The sequence below is a fragment of the Microtus ochrogaster genome, chromosome 18 (genome assembly GCF_000317375.1).
Source record: "Microtus ochrogaster isolate Prairie Vole_2 chromosome 18, MicOch1.0, whole genome shotgun sequence".
Lineage (NCBI taxonomy): Eukaryota > Metazoa > Chordata > Mammalia > Rodentia > Cricetidae > Microtus > Microtus ochrogaster.
Window position 1 is genome coordinate 12,749,278 of NC_022020.1, and position 24,247 is coordinate 12,773,524.

At 35.3% G+C, this 24,247-nt stretch overlaps 1 protein-coding gene across 1 annotated transcript in view; it reads right to left on the reverse strand.

Moving 5' to 3' along the window:
• Ccdc178 (coiled-coil domain containing 178) overlaps positions 1–24,247 on the reverse strand; it is a 356,179-nt gene that overhangs the window by 276,248 nt on the left and 55,684 nt on the right. Inside the window, exons 9-10 of the mRNA XM_013349379.2 lie at positions 23,328–23,470; positions 17,443–17,596 (exon numbers count right to left, since the gene is read on the reverse strand). Of these exons, the coding sequence (XP_013204833.1) occupies positions 17,443–17,596; positions 23,328–23,470 (297 nt within the window). The remainder of the gene's footprint in view (positions 1–17,442; positions 17,597–23,327; positions 23,471–24,247) is intronic.

A 24,247-nucleotide genomic window follows, 5' to 3' on the forward strand; every position in this document is an offset into this window, starting at 1 on the left:
TTTTTTCCCCTTTTCTCAATAAAAAAAAAACTGCAAAAAAAAGATTACATCAGGAGTCTTAAAAATCTGTACAAAAGACATCAGTGAACATCAGTGAACAAAATGGTAGGAGATAGAACAATTTTCATTAAGAACTATAAATAAGGGTATCAAAACACTATTCTTGAAATTCTCAAAGGCTCTTATGGAAGTAAATATTCCTTTATAAGAACTGGCATGGAGTCTCTGGTGTTTTACATATTCCTGGTCCATCTCTGCCTCTATCAATGTCTGTGTAAGTAATAGCCACAAAGTTTGAAGTTGGTATTTACCAGGAAGAGCAGAATGTGACTGGCTAGAATGCATCCAAATCCTCCCTTTCATTTTATGACCTCTCTGGTGCAAGTTTGTTAAGGAAAACTTCATTGGTGAAGATGGCTATATTTGAGTTGAAGATGTTTCACAAGCAAGTGGTCTAGCTTTATAGACACTTGAGACCTCCAGTAACAGTTGGGACAAAGAGCAGACTAGTCAAGACAATAAGTGGAGGCTGGATGGATAGTGTCTGTAGTAGCCTTGCAATTGTCAATATATTCTTGGTAGTATGAATTCAGGACGTTAAACCAAGGCAGACTTGAGTGATCCCTGAGTGAGTTCTGTAGGTATACATAAACCAGCACATGGAGCTGCAGTGAGGTTGACCTTTCACAATGTCCATCATTACCAAATCCCTAGACTGAAAGGAGATAGTATTGCTTACATATGACACAGAAAGCAGACCTCTGGACAAACCAATGGCAACTTCAGTAGATAGAAACAGCAAGAAACTCAAAAAGAGGGAGATTCTGATGTCAAGTACAATAATGTTGCATGATTTTAAAGTGTCAACTTTTCAAAACAGTAAGAAAGCTTATGAGACATATGAAGAAATAAACACAACTATATAGGGGAAAAGGAGAACTCAAAAGAAACGCTATCCCAGAGAAATTAGAGATGCTATTTTAAGTATGTTCAAAGAGTTAAAAGAAAATATTCCTTAAGGAAGTTAATTAACATATTATAATGCTTTACCAGAAAGAGAACATTAGTAAATTGACAGAAATTGTATAAAAAACTTAATTAGATAATTCAATTGAAGCATATAAAAATAAATCTTGCTTTCTGGGTTTAACAATATTTATGATCAGATAGAAGGAAGAACACAAATTTGTATATGAGTTCCATGATCTTATTCTGTATGAGTAACAGAGAGATACAAATATTAAGAATGAAGACATAATTCTGACACACCATAACACATACCAACATATGCAATGATAGAATTAGGGAAGTGAAGAGTAGAAAGTAGGCAGAAAAATAGATAAACAAACAATGGGTGAAAGCTTTGGAAATGTGGAATAAAACAACATTAATCTATATATAAAAGAGTACCAGGGAAATCTAAGTACATAAAGCCTAAAACTGTATGTGTGGTACATTACCATCACACTGTCAAAAGTCCAAGACATGCACGGAATCTTTGAAGTAGCACAAGCGAAGCTCAGACTTACAAAAGTTAACCACTGACATTGTATTACGAATAGTGTGTACTAGATACCTCAACATTGCTCATATTTAATCCTCCTTTATCAACTTGTTATCCATGTTTGAGTTTGTCCATGTGCAAAGGCTAGAGACAGGTCAATACAATTCCCAGTGTGCTTTTAAGTTTCAAATGTAGTTTTAAAACACAAAATTATATGTACTTTCTGTATCAGACAACTGCCCATCTCTAAAAACTACTTTTAATGTTTTGCCCACTCAAACAATTAAGGTTAATGTATCTGCTAAAGGCTCACGAAAGGATAACTAAATGAAATTACAAAACATTCATGAACTTACTTAAGCATTACATGAGTGATTCTTGCAATATACAACTTTATCATTGGTTAAGCCCTATCCTAAAACATAAAGCCCATGGAATCACTTGTACTGTAGGCTAACTTCTGTTTCAATACAAATAAAAGCACAAACAGGTTGAAGATGCCAATCACTAAAACATCTAAAATTATATTCAAGATCACTAATTCAATCATGGAAAATATTTGTATTCCACTGTGAAGTAAGAAAATGAAAATTAATGCTACACGACCAGTGATTAGGTTGGTAAAATTGAAAATATTCTAACCCACCCATCTAACTTTTGAGAATCTACACCACAGAAAGAAACACTATCTGACAGAATCTATTAACCTTCTTATTTATTTATTGTTTGTAGTGGCTATTAGCTAAACTTAATCTGAGTTTATTTAAGAGGTCAATAACTAAATTTTCCCATCAGAAAAATAGTGTGTAAAATTTTTCTGATTCTCCTCTTTGCCTCTCTTCACATGTACACTTCTATTCTTTATAGTCTTAAAAAAAAGTGGAGGGAAGGGGGGGAATGTGAGATGGGGGATGGTGCCATTGTTCTTTCCAGCTAGTGAGGTGGATTAGCATAACTAAACAGAGATAAGGTGTAGCATATTAATAAAAACCAAGAGACAGAAACTGGGGTTCAACCTGAAGATCAGAGAAGCAAAACATCCAGCCACTGGGTCTTACCTCTACCTCAGTCCAAAATGGCAATACTGCCTCTAGTAACCTCAGACTGAGACTATGTCTGTGAGCTGTCTCTTCCCATCTTATATTCTTCTCTAGGGCTGGAATTAAAGGTGTGCACTTCTGGGATTAAAGGCATACATTGCCCAGTTCCTACATCAAACTAGTATGATTAATGGATTAAAGATGTATGTCACCAGTGCCTCGTCTGTAAGACTGACCAGTGGGGCTGTTTTACTCTGTGATCTTCAGGCAAACTTTATTTATTAAAATACAAACGAAATATTATTCTCCTTTTGTCTAAAATAAAAGAGAAAAAAGCTATAACTAATATAAGAAAACTATTGTACATAAGTACAATGACTATATACAATACATACAAATGTAGTCAGAAGTTGCTTGTTCATTTCCCAGCTGCCTTTTAGCAGCTGTTTCTCTTTCCTCAGAAATCAAACAATTCAAAGACAACACAATAACATAGAGTACCTAGATTCTCTGTGTATTTTCCATCTTTATATGGAAACTGAGATGGGGTGAATGGGAGCTGGAAGTGTTAGTTTTTTTTCCAAACCAGGAGACTAGGTTAGGCTTCAGTTCTGGCCTGTGCCTGTGACAAAAAAGTCTTAGGCAATTTTTTTTCTTCCTGAAATTGTACCTCAAATGTTGGGTATAGCATGATTAATAAAAAAAAAAAAGAGAGAGAGAGAGACAAAATTGGGCTTCAACCTGAACGTCATAAAAGCAAAACAGCTAGCCTCTGGGTCTTATCTTTATCTCATCCAAAATGGTGATCCTTTCTCCAGGATTTTCAGAATGACACTACGTGTTTCATTGCTGCCTGGTCTGTAAAGCTGGTCATTGTGGTTGTTTTACTTTATGATCCTCCGGAAAGCTTTATTTATTAAAATACAAATGAAATGCCACTACAATAAGGCTTTACTATTGCAATAAGAAGAGTAGAAACGAAGAACATCTTCCTGAATTTGGGTTATTGGAGACTTAATCTTTTTGGTTTTTTATTTTCTATTGTTTTGGCTTTGTTTCTGACAGGGTCTTCTGGTAAAGGAACTCTTGATTCTCCTCTGCCACTACTGATTGCTGGGGTCTTAGGCTCTCATCACCATGTCCAGCTATATTAGTTCAGAGTATTGTGTTGTCTTCCTACCAGAAATGAAGGTGTGGAGACATAAATATTTTGTGTGTGGGTTTATATGTCCACTGCCAATTGTCAGAGTTGACAACCTGTGGCATCAGTGACACTCAGAATTACCTCATTAGCTCCCAGATCTAAACACATCCCCAGCAACTGCAACCATCTGAAAACCATCAGAAACTAACTGGTCCATCTGGCAAAATATCCTAAGACATATAGGCACATAATTTGTGAACTTCTTGAAATATCTAAATTCCTTTTGTCTAAACAGAAGGATTTCTATTCTCCATCCTGTATCCTGATTGCAATTGATGCCATAGGATGGGACTAGTGTTCAATTTTTTTGTTGAAAGATATATATTAGACTTATGTGTACTATCCTTGCATAACGACAATGCCTTTTTCAAGTAAAAGAGTAAATTTACTAGATATCTGAATGAGACATGCTTGGTATGGCTGTGTGTGTGTGTGTGTGTGTGTGTGTGTGAGAGAGAGAGAGAGAGAGAGAGAGAGAGAGAGAGAGAGAGAGAGAAGGGGGGTGTAAATTGCTTTTGCTAACTATGTATATTTGTGACTATATATATTATTAAATATTTATAGAAACATAGAATATTAACATATATTCATATCAAGTCAAAAATAGTGACAAATAGATGTGAATAACATGGAGGCCCCACCTGGAAGTGAAATCTGACTCTCTGTTAATAGATTCTGAAATGGCAATATTCTAAATGAAGCATGTTTAAAATGCTCAACCTCATTAGTCATCAGGAAAATGCAAATTTAAGACCATAATGGGATAACTCCTTCAAAAGAACCATAATTAAAAATAAATAAAAACATGACAGATGGTGTTAATTGGAAGCTGGAGTTCTTATAAATGATGATAGGAGTAAAAAGATATGCAAATATTTAGGCAAACTTTCTGACATTGTCTATTAACGCTAAACATACACATTGTTGGCCTAGCAACATGCAAGATGCATGAGTATGGTTTTAAGGCATATTTTAAATATCTGGGCCAAAGAAGCTGTCAGGATTGAATCATCATAAACTTAGTAAGGAGAAAACACTGCAGGCCGGGGAAAGGCTGAGTAGCTGAGTTTTCGACTCCAGTGACTTAAGGGTGGGCTGACTTAAGAGGCAGCTCAGTGTGGAAATGCACTTGCTGCCAACCAGGACGGTCTGATGATCTGAGCCAGATTTCTGGGACCCACATGACAGATGTAGATAAATGAGTCTTTTTATGTAAAAATATACGTTAAAATATAATTACATTACTTTCTCCTCTTCCACCAATTCCTCCCATGCCCATCCTCACATGGCCTCACTCACATTCTTGAAAGTTGTCCTTAGAGTTCCACACACATGGTGCAGCACAGACATCCCAGACCTACTACATAAGTAAAATGTAATTTTAAAGCATTAAAAAATAAGTTCAAGAGAACCACTCGTCACAAATGCAGAGACTATACATAGGGATTCCAAGTTCTGATTTAGATACATAAATCTTATTACAGAAGACAACTTTAGGGTTCTTAAAGGCTTAAAATGCAGGAGATACAAATAAATCACTGGAAGGTAGAAAAAACAAGTCTCCACAAAAATAGGAAAAAGGAAGCAGCTTGCTAGTTCTGAAATTCAGAAAAGAAAGGTTCCAATAGAAAGCTCTAGTTTGTTTGGCTGTGTAAATTGGTTAAGACAGTGGCAAAGAAACAGAGGCTATTCTTAGCAATATAGAAGTTGTTGTTGACCTAAACCTGACAACACTTGAGTGAACAGGTCAGGAAGAATATTGGTATGTATTAAGAACAGGATGAGTAATGATACAGCCAGATAGGGCTTATTCCAACAATTGCAAGTTCAAGTTAGGATATCCGTGGACATAATCTGCTATTTTTGTAGATGACAAGAGAAGGAACTGGATGAGCATGGCCCTAGACCCTTGACAAAATGCAACAGAAAATGTAAAGTTCAAAGACACTCAATAAGCTCAAATCAACAAATGCTGTGGGATAATGCTTTTGTACACTGTAAACATTTGTCACTCATATTGGTTTAAAAAATGCTGATTGGCCAGTAGTCAGGCAGGAAGTATAGGCAGGATAACCAAACTGAGGATGATGGAGAAGGGTGGAGTTGAGGAGTCACCAGCCAGATGCACAAGGTGCAGAAGATGATGTGAATTGATAATGAAAGTACCACCATGTGGCACAGCATACATAAGGGAAATCAGTTAACTTAAAATATAAGAGCTAGATAGTAATAATCATGAACTATTGGCTGAGCATTTATAAGTAATATTAAGCCTTTGTGTTGGTTACTTGGGATGGGGCAGTTGGGACAGGAAACTTTTGTTTACATAAGGTGCCAAAATGTTCGACAGGAATTTCCACATAAAACATAAGAAAGCTTAAAAAAAGATTCTAAACACACAAAAGAATAGAGTCAAGCATGGCTTCTTGGTAGTAGCCTCATGTTAGGTGGACTATTTGTTGCCGGTAAGTAGGGGTGCAGTTCCTTTAAGCAATGACTTCCTGACTCAGCATTAGTGGCAAAAATAGAGTCAGCCACCAATGCCATCACTTCAGTCCTAGTCAATTGGCATAGCAGTTTAAAGATTCATCTGCTCAGAAAAGGCTAGAGATATGCAGTAAGAACAGATTCAGGAAAAAAAAACCCTAAAGTGTTTACAGTATGTTTTTTACATATACGTACAGACTTGGGAGAGAGAAAAGAGAGGGCATATACAGTTATGGATTATAAATACATAATTTTAAAATAATAACCTAAAGTACTTAAAAGGGGAGTAAAGTAACCTAAAAGAAAAAAGCCACATGAAGATGGAAAATACACAAAGAGTCTGGACACTGTATGTCATTGTGTTGTCTTTGAAGTTTGTGACTGCTGAGGAAGAAGCAACATCTGCTAAGGGACATTCAATTATAAATACTGCTGGATTCAAACAACCTATATATATTTAAAATACCTTAACTTCAAAATTTAAGTAAAAAGGTGTGCTACTTTGCATCCAGAACAGCTTCGAGGCTGCTGGCTGAGAGGATCCAGCCTCACAGAATACTCCAGTCAGGACTTGACCATAATTTTAACTTTTCCTAGGGTCCTCCAAAGATTAGCAGGAAATAGTCTAGAAAACTATGCCCACATCCTCACAAGGTATGTTATGGATATTTATTATCATTAAGGAGAGTTAGTTATAAATTGCTATTGGTAATTGTCAGGAAAAAAGCTAAGTAAAGGAGATTAGATTCAGGGATCTCTTTTTGAAAAGAAACAGAGAGAATATAGAAATGATAGGATAAAAGGGTAGATTATTGAACCTACTTTAATCTAAATAAACAACTATTAATCTTAAATATTTTACATTGGCATGGATTTTGGCATATTGATACTAATTTAATGCTAATTTTATTATATTGTATGTATATTTTTACTCTTGTTAAGGTATTATGTTTATGTAGCTCATTTAAAATATAATGTATAATTAAAAATACAGATGAATAGCTAATCATCTATAATAGTCAAACTTATAGCTTTCTTTAGTTGTGATAAAGCATAAATTAGGTACAAAACTTAGACTCACAATGATAAGATAGATAATAGAACATTTTCTCTAATTTTGCCAAATGCAAATAGATTGGATATTATAACTGTGATTCTTTTTTTGTTTGTTTGTTTGGTTTTTGTTTTGTTTTTCGAGAAAGGGTTTCTCTGTGGTTTTGGAGCCTGTCTTGGAACTAGCTCTTGTAGACCAGGCTGGTCTCGAACTCCCAGAGATCCGCCTGCCTCTGCCTCCCGAGTGCTGGGATTAAAGGCGTGCACCACCATCACCCGGCTTATAATATAATGTGATAACGGTTTTTTGTTGTATATAATCTTACTACGTTGAAGTTAATTAGACAAAAGGGGAAATACTGTGGAATAATCCTCTTGTATATAGAAAGTTTTGTCACTCTAGTTGGTTTAATAAAACACTGATTGGCCAGTAGTCAAGCAGAAAGTACAGTCGGAAGTGACCAAACTAAAGCTGATGGGAAGGAAAAGGACAGTGTTAAGGAGTAACCAGGCAGATGCAGAGCGAACATGAAGTGAATGTGCCATGCTAATAAAGTTACCACCACGTGGCAAAGCATAAATAAGAAAATGGGTTAATCTAAAATGTAAGAGCTTATTAGTAATAAGCCTGAACTATTAGTTGAGTATTTATAATTAATATTAAGCCTCCATGTTGGCTATTTGGGATCAGACATTAAGAACAAGAAATTTCTGTTTACAAACAAGCAGGAGGAAGTATTAATTCTTAAAACTCTCTGCCTACTTTAAGGGAAAACTAAAGCTTGGCAAAAAAAAAATCATTTGAAGTAAGAAAAGGGCAGAACAAAGACTCCAGTTATTATTACTGTGATTCAGCATCTCACTAGAGGTATTGACTGACATTATCAAATAACAAAACAACTGTAGGCATGAGAATACATGGCAGACTAGTAAAACTTTGCATCCTGAAATCCCAAGGATGAATAATGCTGAAAACAATAGAATCAGTACCTTAGTAAGTATGAACTAGAATAACTGATTATTTACCTAAACATAACCAGCAAACAAAAAAACAATCAAAGAGAAATCAAGATTACACTTGCAACAAAAATAGATTTCTTGAAAAGCATTCAAATTCTGCATGAAAAAAAAAACCTTATAAAAAGCAGTCCTAATTAACCCAAGAGGAGCCTTGAACCACAGGCTCTACATCAGCAATTGTGTGTGAACATATTTGAAAAAATAATGTCTGCATTGAAAATCTTGTGACAATGATTCCCTATATAGCACCATTAATATAAAATACACATCTCATTAAGGTCTTAGAAAATTTCATCAAGGGACAATTTAGTGTGTGGAAAGATATACATAGGTTCTGTGTGAGCTCTGCACTGTTTCATATAAAGAATGCAGAGATTTTGACATCTCCAGGGGGTACTGAAGGGCAACTACAAACTCAGAGCTTGGTAAACTAAAGCAATAGTTTCCTTACTGAAATTTTTATTCTAAGATATAGATAAATGAAAATACAAACTAAAACCAATAAAAGAATCCTTTCGATTTAAACAAGATTCAGTTTGTTGTTTGACTGTGTTGACCATAATGTTCAAAACTTATTTCAGTTTTAAAGAAACAATGCTAATAACAGCAATGTCATTTATACATTTAGGAAAAGAAGATAATACAAACCCAACTCACAAATTATAATTCAGATGTCAGACAATGTCTAATAGATGATGGGATAGCAATTTCACAAGATGAGTTTATGAAAGCAAATTATTTCATCAGTAGAAATGCTGCTTTAGAAGCTGTCATCTGTAAAAGGGCCAATCTGGAGTTTGCAGAGTTTCCAAAAATTTAAAAATGAGAACAAATCATGTAAGCCAAAAGAATGACTATTGTGATTCTTCATGGTTCTTCAGGCACCACACAATCATGCAAGTTTTATAATTTTTGCACAAAAATATTATTTTATTGAAGTGAGTAATTTAGCTTAAACATAATTGAGATATTTATCATAGCTTTGTTTATAATTTTTAAAATTAAAAACATGAATATCCAGCCTCTAAGAAAGTCTCAAGTCATAAATATTGCATATTATAATGTAAAAGTATATAGAAATAAGTTTTAATTTAATAAGTTTTATATAAAGAGAGGCATATCATCAATTCTTATTTGGTTATATGTTTTTAAATATAGTACGAGACCTGTGTACTTTTGTAAAGACAATGTTAGCAGGAGATAAATCTTGAGAGTGAGATAATATAACAGATTAAAATTTCCTCTGCATTTTAGTGTATTCCAGACTTTGAAAAATGAATGCTATTTGAGCTATGTAAGATGTGCCTTGAAATAATTTTAGATCACAGTTTGTATAATGAATCTCATTTTATGAGTGCTCTCAGGAAGAAAACAATATATGCTAATAGTAAGTGCAGCCTCTATGTTGGGTAGGCCTGACTGGAATGCTCTTAAATAGGACTGCACAGAGACACACTGAATATGATGCATGCAGAAAATTGTGCAAAGAATTTTATGCACAGTATAGCAAGAAATAGAACTAGAGCTTCCAGAGCAGGAAAATCCTGCCTGTATATGTCTATATGTGTAAATATACAAACATATATACATATGCCATATATATAACTAAGTATAAACAGTCAGAATTCAAATAGGAATGTATAAAATGAGAAACAGGGTAAGTCTAAAACTGTGAAAGAAATTAAAACTATGAAACATTTCTTAGTTTATTAGTGATCAGAAAATTACAAAAACAATAAACTGAAAGCAATTTCAAATTTATTTAAAAATTTTAAACTCTAAATAATATAATATATATAATTAGAAATGGAAAATTTTCATAATGGAGACCTAATATATTGCTGCAAGATGCAAATGCATCTGAAAATTTATTTCCTAATCTGTTAAAAATTTCAAAATATTTTTAGTCATATACTACAACAAATAATATTTATAAAACTACCATTCAAACAATAAAAAAACCCAGGAAATGTAGTTGCATTTTTGTCTGAAGGTTTTACGGTATCCTCATAGAAAAGTTATTTAAATATTTATCAATTATCTGGGTAGAAAAAAAAAGAAGGCATCAAAGTTCATCTTCTAAAGCTACCATAGTCCCAATAAGAAAATCTATCAAATATGACACAAATTAAGAACAGTGAAGTACAATTCACTTATGAATATGGATGTAAAATCTTAAGTGAAATACTTGCAAGGCAAATAGCAATAAATTAGAAGAACAATAAACCATAACCAGGCAGAGTTCGTCCGATGAATTTAAAACAGTTTAATATTAATATGATTTTCAATTGGTCGACTGGCAAACTATGTAATACCAACTTCACAGGTGCCCAGAAAACATTTTCTATAGTCAACATTCATTCATCACCAATTAAACAGCTTAGATCACCTTAGTCTACATTTTTAAAATAAACTTAAGCGTGATATTGAGCACATATTTGGACTTGACATTTGGGTAACATCAAGTACAGATAAGGAAAGGCAATTTATTTTTTTTTCTTCTTCTTTTTTATTATTGCACTCTGATTTTTTTAAATTTATTTATTTAATTAAGGATTTCTGCCTCCTCCCCGCCACTGCCTCCCATTTCCCTCCCCCTCCCCCGATCAAGTCCCTCTCCCTCATCAGCTTGAAGAGCAATCAGGGTTCTCTGACCTGTGGGAAGTCCAAGGACCGCCCACCTCCATCCAGGTTTAGTAAGTTGAACATCCAAACTGCCTAGGCCCCCCCAAAGCCAGTATGTGCAGTAGGATCAAAAACCCATTGCCATTGTTCTTGAGTTCTCAGTAGTCCTCATTGTCTGCTATGTAAGTCCGGTTTTATCCCATGCTTTTTCAGACCCAGGCTCGCTGGTCTTGATGAATTCCCGAAAGAACATCCCCATTGTCTCAGTGTGTGAGTGCACCCCTCGTGGTCCTGAGTTCCTTGCTCGTGCTCCCCCTCCTTCTGCTCCTGATTTGGACCTTGAGATTTCTGTCCGGTGCTCCAATGTGGGTCTCTGTCTCCTTTCATCGCCTGATGAAGGTTAATATTCAGGAGGATGCCTATATGTTTGTCTTTGGATTCACCTTCTAATTAGCTTCTCTAGGATCGCGAATTATAAGCTCACTGTCCTTTATTTATGGCTAGAAACCAAATATGAGTGAGTACATCCCATGTTCTTCTTTTTGGGTCTGGCTTACCTCACTCAGGATAGTGTTTTCTATTTCCTTCCATTTGTATGCAAACTTCAAGAATTTCTTGTTTTTTACTGCTGAGTGCAATTTATAGATGCCACTAATATTTTACTTTGTGGGCACACACATGAAAGAATTGGAAAGCCTACAATGAAAATTAGCAACATAAACTTTTCTCTTTCATGATTTCTTTGCACACTGTGGTTGCTGTATGAAACTATAATGTTGTTATCTTCCAAATATAAAGTTGTACTTTACCGTACCAAATAATAGCTTTGTGTTTACCAAAAATCTCCACATCTACCTAGATAGGTTTCCTAATTAATAAACTAATAGTTATAATTATTGTTTCCTTTATGATTTTGTAGGTAAATATGTTATCTAAAAAATTTTGAGATAAAATCTGAAATAAAAAGGAATATGTGAATAGGGAATTCACAGTGTTCAGATTCATGTATAACACAACAAACCATATATAAATATACTGACTAATAACTTACAAAACCAACTGTTTGCTATTAAGAACAATATTTGAAAATATTGAATATATGGCTTATGCACCAAACAAGTTCATTTCTTTATCTGCATTGAATGACAAAAATAATGTTGTATGCCAACATCATTGTTCAATTAAACTACTTTTAAATTTTTATTATTTTATTTATTTTTAAAATATTTTTTATTGACTTTTATTGAGCTCTACATGTTTCTCTGCTCCACTTCCTGGGTCTTCGCTCCCCTTCAACCCTCTCCCAAGATCCCCATGCTCCCAATTTACTCAGGAAATCTTGTCTTTTTACTTCCCATATAGATTAGATCTATATATATCTCTCTTAGGGTCCTCATTGCTGTCTAGGTTTTCTGGGATTGTGATTTGTGGGCCGGATTTCTTTGCTTTATGTTTAAAAACCACCTATGAGTAAGTACATATGATAATTGTCTTTCTGGGTCTGGGTTATCTTACTCAAAATTGTATTTTCTAGCTCCATCCATTTGCCTGCAAAATTCAAGATGTTGTTATTTTTTTCTGCTGTGTAGTACTCCATTGTGTAAATGTAACCAAATTTTCCTTATCCATTCTTTGGTTGAGGGGCATTTAGGTTGTTTCCAGGTTCTGATTATGACAAACAATGCTGCTATGAACGTAGTTGAGCACATGTCGTTGTGGCACAATTGAGCATCCTTTGGATATATACCCCAAAGTGATATTACTGGGTCTTGAGGGAGGCTGTCTCCTAATTTTCTGAGAAATTGCCACACTGACATCCAAAGGGGCTGTAGCATCTTGCATTCCCACCAGCAATGCAGAAATGTTCTCTTTTCCCCACAACCTCTCCAGCATAAGTTGTCATCAGTGTTTTTGATCTTTGTCATTCTTACAGGTATAAGATGGAATCTCAGAGTTGTTTTGATTTGCATTTCTCCGATGACTAAGGATGTTGAACATTTCCTTAAGTGTCTTTCAACCATTTTGGATTCCTCTGTTGAGAGTTCTCTGTTTAGGTCTGTACTCCATTTTTTTTATTGGATTATGTGTTCTTTTGGTGACCAATTTCTTGACTTCTTTGTATATTTTGAAGATCAGCCCTCTGTCTGATGTGAGGTTAGTGAAGATCTTTTCCCATTCTGTAGGCTGTCTTTTTGTCTTGTTGACCATGTCCTTTGCTTTACAGAAGGTTATCAGTTTCAGTAGGTCCCATTTATTGTTTTTCTCTGTGTGCTGCTGGGGTTATATTTAGGAAGTGGTTCCCTGTGCCCATGCATTCAAGTGTACTTCCCACTTTCTCTTCTATAAGGTTCAGTATGGCTAGATTTATGTTGAGGTCTTTGATCCATTTGGACTTGAGTTTTGTGCATGGTGATAAATATGGGTCTATTTTCATTCTTCTACATGTTGATATCCATTTATGCCTTCACCATTTGTTAAATATGCTTTCTTTTGTCCATTTGATATTTTTTGCTTCTTTGTCAAAAATCATGTGTTCAAAAGTGTGTGAATTAATATCTGGATCTTCAATTGGTTCTCCTGTCTGTTCTTATGCCAATACCAGGCTGTTTTCAGTACTGTAGCTCTGTAGTAGAGTTGAAAGTCAGGGATTGTGATGCCTCCAGAAGTTCCTTTATTATCCAGAATTGTATTGGCTATCCTGTCTTTTTTTTTTCTTTTCAATATGAAGTTGAGTACAGTTCTTTCAAGGTCTGTGAAGAATTTTGCTGGGATTATCATGGGCATTGCATTGAATCTGTAGATTGCTTTTGGTAAAATTGCCAGCTTTACTATGTTAATTTTACCTACGCAAGATCATGGGATATCTATCCACTTTCAGGTGTCTTCTTCAATTTCTTTCTTCAAAGATTTAAAGTTCTTGTGATACAAATCTTCCACTTGTTTGGTTAGAGTTTCTCTGAGATATTTTATGCTATTTGTGGCTATTGTGAATGGTGTTGTTTCTCTGATTTCTTTCCCAGCCCTTTTATCATCTGTGTACAGGAGGAATACTGATTTTATTGAGTTAATCTTGTATCCTGCTACATTACTGAAAATGTTTATGAATTGTGGATGTTCTTTGGTAGAATTTTTGGGGTCACTTATGTAAACTATCATATCAGAAAATAGTGAGAGTTTGACTTCTTTTCCGATTTGTACCCCCTCGATCTCCTTTGTTTCTTATTGCTCTAGCTATGACCTCAACAGCTGTATTGAATGGATATGGAAAAAATGGACAACCTTCTCTTGTTCCTGATTTCAGTGCGATTTCTGGGAGTTTCTCTCCATTTAGTTTATGTTGGCTGTTGGCTTGCTGTATATTGCCTTTATTATGTTTAGGTATGTATTTTTTATCCCTGCTCTCTCCAAGACCTTTATCATGAAGGGATGTTGTATTTTGTCAAAAGCTTTTTTAGAATCTAATGAGATGATCATGTGGTTTTTATTTTTCATTTTGTAAAAAACAAAACTTTTAAGTCACATTAATTGTATTAATATTAATATACTAAACTGTAGAGGGCAGCAATTATATCACAAAACCCTAAGTTTCTAATAAGAAAATTATTTCCTAAAGCATTTCTGGACTATGGGACAAAGTGGCATTAAGGTTAGAAGGTATGTGGCCTCCCAAGCCTTTGCCTCATCCATGACAAATTGGCATTTAGTGTCTACCAGGGAAAGGGTGTCACTTTCTTTAGTGGTGTAGTCACTGATTAAATTTCCCTTGTTTATGCAAGCAACCAAACTTAAACTCAGTGGCTCCTACAGATGGGTATGAGGTTATGAGGGGACTTGTCAGGGAAAGATTCAGTAGGAACATGAAAAGGGTAAGAGAGAGCATTGGTGGACAAAGCCATCAAGATGCACTCCATCAAAGCATCTTTACAGCAGATATAGATCATTGCAGAATATGCAATTGACAGTTGCTCTCAGGATTACGAACATGTGCAGCACAACCCCAGGGCTCAGGGAGCTTCTCAGAGGACTAGGATAGAGAATCTGCACCAAGATAGTGTCTTCTGTGTAGAACAGTGAAGCTGCTCTCAGGAAATGTCAAAAAGTCATCGTAATGATACCAGTTGCCATATTAATATGGATGGGGAAATCTCATAGGTACTATCCTTAGATGAAGACCTCCATGCTGCCAAAAAGGCAGAATCAATATCCATAGATGAGCCTCTTGCAGATTATCCAATCCTTAGCACCCAGCACTGGCAAATACACAGAGCAGCAACATTCATTTATATAATAGCAAGCTTCGTTCATATATACGTGCATGCACATATATAATTATAATAATCCTTAAGGAAGAAACCATGAACCTGAGACAGAGTTGAGGATGCTGTGAGAGGGAATGATGGAAAAGATGTAAACATAGTACCCATATATGAAATCTCCAAGGACTATAACTGTGTTATATACATGTACGAAACTATTGCAAAATATATGATAGCATAAAATAAGGAAAAGGAACTCACAGAAAGCCTCCTTTTCACATTTAAAGTAATTTGATTAGGACCCTTGGATCTTCAAAAATTATCACTAATGCTATTATTTACAGAGAAGACATGGAGAAATGTGTTTGCATAGAATTAAGGATTAAGGATGGCACAGATTGGAGAAGAATCTAGGTCAAAAAGGGAAAAACTCTAAATTGGGAGGAAAATGTGCCTTGAAATCTGAAAATCAATTCTCTGTGAATCCATATGTGCACATAAGCAGCACAAATCCTATTTTTCTCTTGTACTGAAGGTTTCAGTTGCACACCAAAATCAAGGCTTGATGATCATGCACATCACTGCTTTTAACTAATACTTGATGTGTGCTGCCGAAAATGTAGCTTATAATGAAAGACATGCTGAAAAATTAATATATTTTAACTTTCATCATGCTCTCATCTTCCCTGGAATGTGTACTAGCCCAAACAATTTCTGTAACTGAAAACTATTAGGAACCTTTTTAATGCTTTCATGATTCCCTGACATGAACAATATTGTATTATTGCAACAAATTAAGGAGGTACAGGGTTGCCAGTTTAAAAATGATGTATGAAATAAAATATTACAGGCTTAGCAACTAATTTTACCTTCTATGAAAATATCTCATTAATGGGGAACATTTCAGATAACTAATTGAACTATCAGCAGAAAACTTCTTTTAAATATTGTAATTATTTGAATAATAATAAGTAATCTTTGGACTCCTACATGTCCCTATTGCTTATACTTATATCTTTCAATGAATTATACATTTTGAGAAGTGACATCCACACTGTCTTAGGATTTCTGCTTCTTTGATAAGGCACCATGACCAAAGCCAACTTGGTGAGGAAAGAGTTTATGTCATCTTAGACCTTTCATATTCCATTCCTGAGGGAAGTTAGGGCAATAACTCAAGGCAAGAAATTAAGCAAAGGCAATGAAGGAATGCTGCTTAGTGGAATTCTCTTCATGGCTTGCTCATCATGTTTTTCTGTTGTAACCAGGACCACCAGTTCGTGGGTGGCACAGTCCACAGTAAGCTAGGGTCTCACACATCAATCATCAATTTAAAAAATTCACCATAGACTTGCCAACAGGTCAGTCTGGTAGAAGTCTTTTTTAATTGAGGGCCCTTCTTCCACAGCGATGCCAGCTTTTGTCAAGTAAATAAAAAATAGCCCGCACAACTGACATGCAGACATGCCCTTGCCCTTCGACATGCAGACACTCCACCAGACAAATAGGACATTTTCACTTGCTTCTAAGATGGCATGTCAATACCAATATTTCAGTATAAAACATAAATAACTTCAAAAGTCCCAGTCTTTAAAACGTCTGTCTCTTTAAAACACCCAATCTTTTTCCAAATCTAAACCTCTCTATAATATCCACAATCTCTCTCTAACTCCAAAAACTCTTTAAAATTTCAAGGTTTTTCAATTGTAGGCTCCTGTTTAAAAAAAAAAAAAACAAATACTCAGGAATAATTAAGAACAAAACCATAGCATTTGCAGAAAAATTAATGGAACTGAAGATGATTATGTTAAGCAAAGCAAGTCAAACAAGTAAATGCAAATACCGTCTTACATGCATGCACACACTCACATATATATGCATATATATATACACACATATAGACATGTGCATTTATATAAATCAGAAGGGATATTATTTACAAAAAGGACCAATGGGAGAGAAGCCAGGGCAGGAGAGTGTATTGGAAGGTGCTTATCGCCAATGCACATGACATACTTGCAGTAAAATGTCATTAAACCATATAATTATATATAACAATTATTAACTAACAAAAATAAAATTTTAATGAATGATGAAATAAGCATTCTGTCCAGATGCCAAATCTGTTTTGCTATCTCACAATAGAAAACTAATGCAGGCAGGAAATTGACTGGTATTCAATCACTGACAAAGAAAATGTACTATTTCTAGGTTAAAACCGTTTTCCAAATTTTGAAAATATGAAAAACTCACTGTTTTCAGTAAATTTGATACTTCATTTGTTGTGCTCTGTGTTTCTCTCAGCATCTCAGTCATGGTTTCCTCATCCTCTTCAATGTGAATATTCACAGACTCAATTGAGGTTGAGTAGTGGGCCTGCAGGTTGCTAAGCTTACCTAGCTCTTTCCTAAGGTAAAAGCAAAGATGATTTTATCCACGTTGAAAAGAAAATTAACCCCAAACTTATTAGGACTCAGAGGAATTTATTCTAAAAATTCTCCCATTCCACGGCAGTTGCAAATTCCTAAAAGACTTTGGATATTAAGCAAAGAGTAAGAACAAAAACAAACTAGTATTTATGCTTCCAAATGGAAAGAATAGAGAGAAAAGTTATGCATATATTAATTGACTCTTTTGGAGGAATTGTTTTAGATTATCTTGTAGGAAAAGTTGGGTAATAAAGTGATGAAAAGTCACCGGGCATTAAAATATAACCATTTTCACATCCACTAAGCTGGAACAGACAGGAGAATAAAACAGAGAGAGTCACTCACATTCTCTCTATTGTCAAGAACTATTGTATGAGTTGTTTGATCCAAAAACAAGGGTGGTATTGGAAGTGTCGGGCATATAGAGGAATGGAACAGGACCCAGTATGTACAAGTAGAGTCATGGAAATAAGACTTGTTGTTTCTTGACCATATTTCACAAAACAATATGACAACCAAAGCAGTATGACATAAATGCTCAAGGAGAAACTGAATGAAGAAGAAACTAAATTTGACTAAATCCCATGCACCATTAACTTAATGCATCCAAGTGTAAAATGTAAAACTGCATACAATATTTTAGAAGAAAACACTTTGAATTAAGAATCAGGACAAGAGATTTTCCTTGACACTACACCCATAAAAAAATTGGCAAATTAAATCTCAACAACCCTTAATACATCTGTCACAAAAATATCCCCATTGAGATCAAAAGGCAAACCTTCCATAAACCATAGATCTTTGCAATTTTCGAATCTAATTAAAAAAATGTTTGCATCCTCTATTAAGAAAGAGTTATCTACACCAGATAAGAAAAACACTGGACTAGATACTTTATAAAACATTCAGAAACTAAAGGAAAAAACATGCAAAAGAAGTGTGAACTAAAACTTCAGTGCTACAAACATGCTAGAGGAACTGAACTTTTTCTGTTTTTCTTTTAAAAAGTGATCTCAGGTGGTGTTCCAGAGCAGGGATACCAACATAGTCATGCTGATGCCAAGGGTCTTATGTGTTGATGTTGGAGGTCATTGTTGATGAACATGGTCTGGGCTCCCATTGGAGGCCATTTTGGTGTTCTTGGTTTGTGCTGCTACTCGGAACCATATTGGTGTGCGTGATCTGGGCTGTCATGTGAGACCATGTTGATATCTGTGGTTTGTGCCACTGCTAAAGATCATGTTAGGCCTATGGTGCCTGCTGCCTCTGGGGACCATGTTGGAGCCTATGATCCTTGCTGCCACCAGAGTCTGTGGACGTTCATGTTGCTGCCTGAAACCATGTGGAAGTCCATGGTCCACTCTGTTGCTGGCTGTTATGAGCAAGGAAGCTTCTTTTGCAGTGGTGTGTATATGACTGTAGATTTGTAATTGAGATGAGAGACATTGACAGCTTCTGTGACAACCTTGCCACCCCCCCCCCAAAGAAAAGAAACAGTCCAGACAGAAAGTGATTGAAGGGAGTCCTTAAAAGTTATGATAAAGATGCAATGTGTAGTTCTTCACAGCTGATGACTTCTGGGGTGTGTATGTGCGTGATGGGGGACTCAATTATCATTAAAGGGCTGGCTGTTGGAATTTGATCCTTTAATGAGTATAAGTATATCAATAATTGGACTTCCTGTATTTTTTTTCTTTTGGGGGGAGGGTACAAGGGTGGAAGGGTAAACTGGGGAGGAATGGGGAGGGAGCATGATTGGTGTACCCTGTATGAAGTATACAAATATGTTTTAAAAATATTATGTTGGGAGAAAAAAAAAGATCTTTTCTTACTAGACGTCAAATGGTCTTTCCATCCACATCCTGGACCAGTTTGTGGTTTCTATTAAAACTAAAGACATACTTAGCATACAGTCTGGCAATTATATTCAGAGGCAGGCATTCCAGAAAAATTAAAACTTAACACTCACACCTTGCACATTAATTAGTTTTGATCAGACTCACAAGAAACTAGAAACTAACCAAATGCCCCCCTCAAAGTGTGGTTGGGTAAACACACCCAGCACATCCACACCACGAGACAACATTGAATCGTAAATTCCAAGGCCTTTTTGATACAACTGCCAAAATGGATTAATCTTAATGGTACTACGTTTAATTAAAAAAAAAAGAAAACAAGAATCCAAACATTGATTGTTCCAAGATATATTTATGTTACATGTCCAAATGATGAGGCTCTGAAGGTGAAGAGCAGAGAAAGAGCAAGGGGAACAAACCTCAGGCAGCATAGGAGATGAAACAGTTCTATATTTAGATGGTACAGTAGTTACTGAATTTACACACAAGAGAAGGTTACATAGAACTACACACTCAGTCCCCCCACATGCTTCTGAGTCCATATAAAAACATGGTGAAAACTGGACAAGGCCTCTTTATTAGTCTGATATTATACTAGTTCTAATCTCTAAATCTTTCCAATAGGAGAAGCCTATAGAAGGGAATAAAGAACTCCATAGTGTTCTGTGAGTCTACAATTATTTATAAATAAAGAAAGCAAACATTTTGGGGGAATCACTGTACAACTTAGCATGAGCAAGACAGAGAACATGACTACATCATATTAATTAAGGAATATTATTGTTGGTGTGTTACTGAACAGTCTTCCACTCCCAAATACACACAGAAGTACAGGCACAGGAGGCAATGTTGATGGAAGACTTGAAAGATAGAAAAATAGCATAAATTTTATATAAATTACATCACCAAAAGATCAGCATTTGATAAATAAAGAATAACCAGGAAAATAATAGGCAGCAAAAATCAACTAGATGACACTGACTTTCATTTTATTTAGCTAGTTGGGAAGGTAGTTTATAGCTAGAGTGTTATAAAAATGAAATAGACAAAGTCTCCAAAAGGAAGCCTGGGGAGATGGCTCAGTGGTTACGATAGCTCACTGCTTTTCTAGAGGACAGGAGTTCAGCTCCCAAGGCCCAAGCAGGGTGGTCCACAGTTGCCTGTATCTAGAACTCCAGGATGCATTACCCGCTTTCGCCTTCTTGGGCACTTGAACATTGGGAGCACACATTCACATATAGACCTATACATAAATAATAAATCATTAAGGTCTCAAGTACATAGGTGACCTTTAAAAAGACAGTGGATAAGTCATATGACTAACACTCTAAAAAAATTAAAATTCAAAGACTGTACAACATTTTATTTATTTATGTTATTTTATAAATTTTATTTTATGTATATTAGTAGTTTTCTGCATTCGTGTCTTATAACACCTGCATACCTGGTTCCTAAGTAAGTCAAAAAAGGGCATCAGATTCACCAGGACTAAAGTTCAAAACAGTTGTGAGCCACCATGTGGGTGCTGGGAATTGAACCCTGGTCCTTGGGTATAGATAGCAGTCAGTGCTCTTAACCTCTGAGCCACCTCTCCAGCCCCTGTGTGTCTTATTTGTATTAAAATAATTTTTCTTTCAAAATTAACCTCAGTTTGTTAAGAGAACTTCACTAAAGCTGTTATTCTAAGAGATCTATTGGCCTAGGAGGACTCATGATGGATTCTAAGAGATCTATCGGCCGAGGAGGACTCATGATGAAAAGCCTAAGACACAAAAGGGGAAGAAGTAGTTGTCCTGATGGTAAGTTTAATTTTTAAAAAATATTCTTCTTTAAAAAATAATAAAAGTGTTTTATAGGTTATGAAATAAAACATTCTATAATCAACAACTGTTATATTTAGTGGCAATGGATAAATAAAGCAAACTTTTAATTATCTTTTCATTAATCAATATATTGAGAGTATCCTATATGTTTTGAATCTCAACAATGTAAGTTTGAGTTTAGCAAATAATGAACCTTGCAAAATAATAAAACAGAATTATAGTCAGACAGAAAGAATAAAGGAGAATGAAATGATAATAAGTAGCAACATGAACAAAGGTTCAATAAGAAAATGGGTCACATAGTTTATATTCAAGGGGTGCAGTAATGATTTGTGGGTGTTTTCAGTGGTTTGACTTTAAAATCATGCTTACTATAACAGAGAAAATGTTTTTGTCCATGTGAAGTTTATTAGGTGACTTCAAAGCATAGATACCCCAACACATTGGAGATTGAAAATATTTTCTAAATATTAATAAAAATAAAAGCTAATAAAATTACATTTATGAATAAGTTTAAGGAAAAATAATTACAGCAATCAGAAAAAGTCGATTCGTAGTGATAAGAGGCCAATCATATCCCAGGACATCATGGTTACTTTATACTTGCATGCATCTGAGAGTGTACCTTCAAAGGCATGACTAAAGCTATGAGTATGAAAATATGCCACTTTTGGTGGGTAAGTATTGTATTGTATTGTATGTGGATTCATGCGTGTACATATCTGTGTGGATGCATATGTCCATGTGGAGGCCAGAGTAGGACATCTGGTGTCTTTCTCTGCCATTGTCAGCCTTGTTGCCGTGAGACAGAATCTCACTGAACAGGAAGTTGTCTCGGTTTTGTCTTGGTTGTCTGCCTTCTCAAGGTTAGGGTTAAAGACGTGACCAATCAATCACTCCCTTCTTTTTGAAAGATTTTGGGCATTTAAACACAGGTCCTCGTGCTTACTGAGGAAGTACTCCTACCCACTGAGCCATGTGCCCGACCCCTCTGCCAAATGATAGAATTTTTAAATCTTGCATCAATATTTAACTGAAAAGGTGGCAAAAGCCAGTAATAATATTATTTTATTTCTCTAACATTGTGTTGGAATCTTTTCAAATCACAGATTCATATTTAATAGTTCTGGGCTGAGCATTAGATTATGAATTTTGAACAAGCACTTAAATAACAATGTCATCTTGTCTCAGCTGGAGTCATTTTGGAAGATGGAATGTCCACTGAGACAATGCCCCCACCAGATTCGCCTGTGAGCAAGTCTGTGGTCTTGCTTTGACTGATGACACATATGTGAGTTCACTGTGGGTGGTGGCACCTCTGTACTAGTGGTACCGGGCTCTATAAGACATCAGGCTGAGCAAGTCAGTCAATTGTGCTTCTCTTTGGCCTCTGCATCAGCTTCTGCCTCCAATTTCCTGACCTGACTTTCCTGGATGATGAAATATAAGCTGTAAAATGAAATAAATCCCCCTTCCCTAAATTGCTTTTGCCTATGGTATTTTATCACAGAAATAGATGCTGTGACCAAGATGGCAAGGTATCAAAAGACACATTTAGTTTAGAAATTAATACCAGAAGATAAAAATCTCAATTATTAATAAACAAGAGATAATTTGTGCATTTAAAATATTGTTCTGCTAGTAAGAAAATAAATATAAGTTAAAAAAATTAATGGCTATGCATATAGTCGCTGCATTAATTTATAATATGTGATATCTCATTTCTCTAAAAGCAATCACTTTTATATACAGGGGACAGGGTGTACATTGATGGTACACCTTATCCTCATGAAATATAATGATATATACATGACAATTTTTTAAAATAAAAATATACTGCTTTGTGGATATATATATATAAATTTGTATATCAAATATTCAAATTTTCATTGTCAAACTTGGTGATAATAGAGGCATAAGCAATTTAAATTCTGTGCGCTATGAAAGATTTTGAGCAGTGGTATTTGTTACAGTTTTGGTTAAGGTTTTATTTCTAGATGCTACACGTAATGCTGATGGGGAATACTTACTTGTAGGTTTCTATATTTGTTTCCTCTTGGAGGATGTCTTTCTCATCTTCTTCTTTTATTTGCTTCAACTTTGACTTTGCACCTTCACATTGTTCTATTGACTCCTTAAGCTTTTCATGAACATCCCTAAATAGTTCCATCACCTAGAAATGAAAAACATTTGGCCCATATATGTATGAAGATTAACTCAAAAAATTTCAGCATCACTCATAATCTAGGCTTACAGTTGCTAGCACATATTTTCTTACCGCAACTGATGCTCTAAATGTGTGCTTCTTAGAAACAGTGCTCCATGTTTTTTCCATGTTTGCCCTGATTGACAACAGTGCTATAAACATATAAAAGCTACAGCTTCATGTGCTCATATTAAAATCGTCCTTTAAACCATTCCAACATGTTGATTTTCAATGTGCATATATTATTACATTACAAAGAAATATGAAAACGTGCAGTAGCATAGAAATTTCAATCAGAAATAGCGAAAGCTATCTTCCTTAACAGTCCAAAACAAGACTTTTAATAATCAGTGAATGTCATCAGCAGTTCCTTCCTGGCCCATCAATCCTGTCTGTTTTCTATGCCACCTCTCTTGTCTAATCACATAACATAACGCTAATTGTTCTTTTCATAGCTAGGCACATACATGGACGTTGTTCGCAACTTCATGAGCATGGGTGAGGAATACACAGACCCCACTGTGATGAAGTGAGCTTCAGATAAGATATACGAGCTTTATTATTGTCTTCAAAGGTTCTGCTGAGGAGATAATGTGCTGAGTAGGAAGGTAAGAGCTCTCACTATTGCCGTTGGCAGACTACTCTCAGGAAAAAAAAAAAAAGGAGTAATAGCTTTAATTTCCACCAACAGAACACAGGAGCGTCTGTGTCTGGATAGACTTAGACTCATACACCTTGGGCATA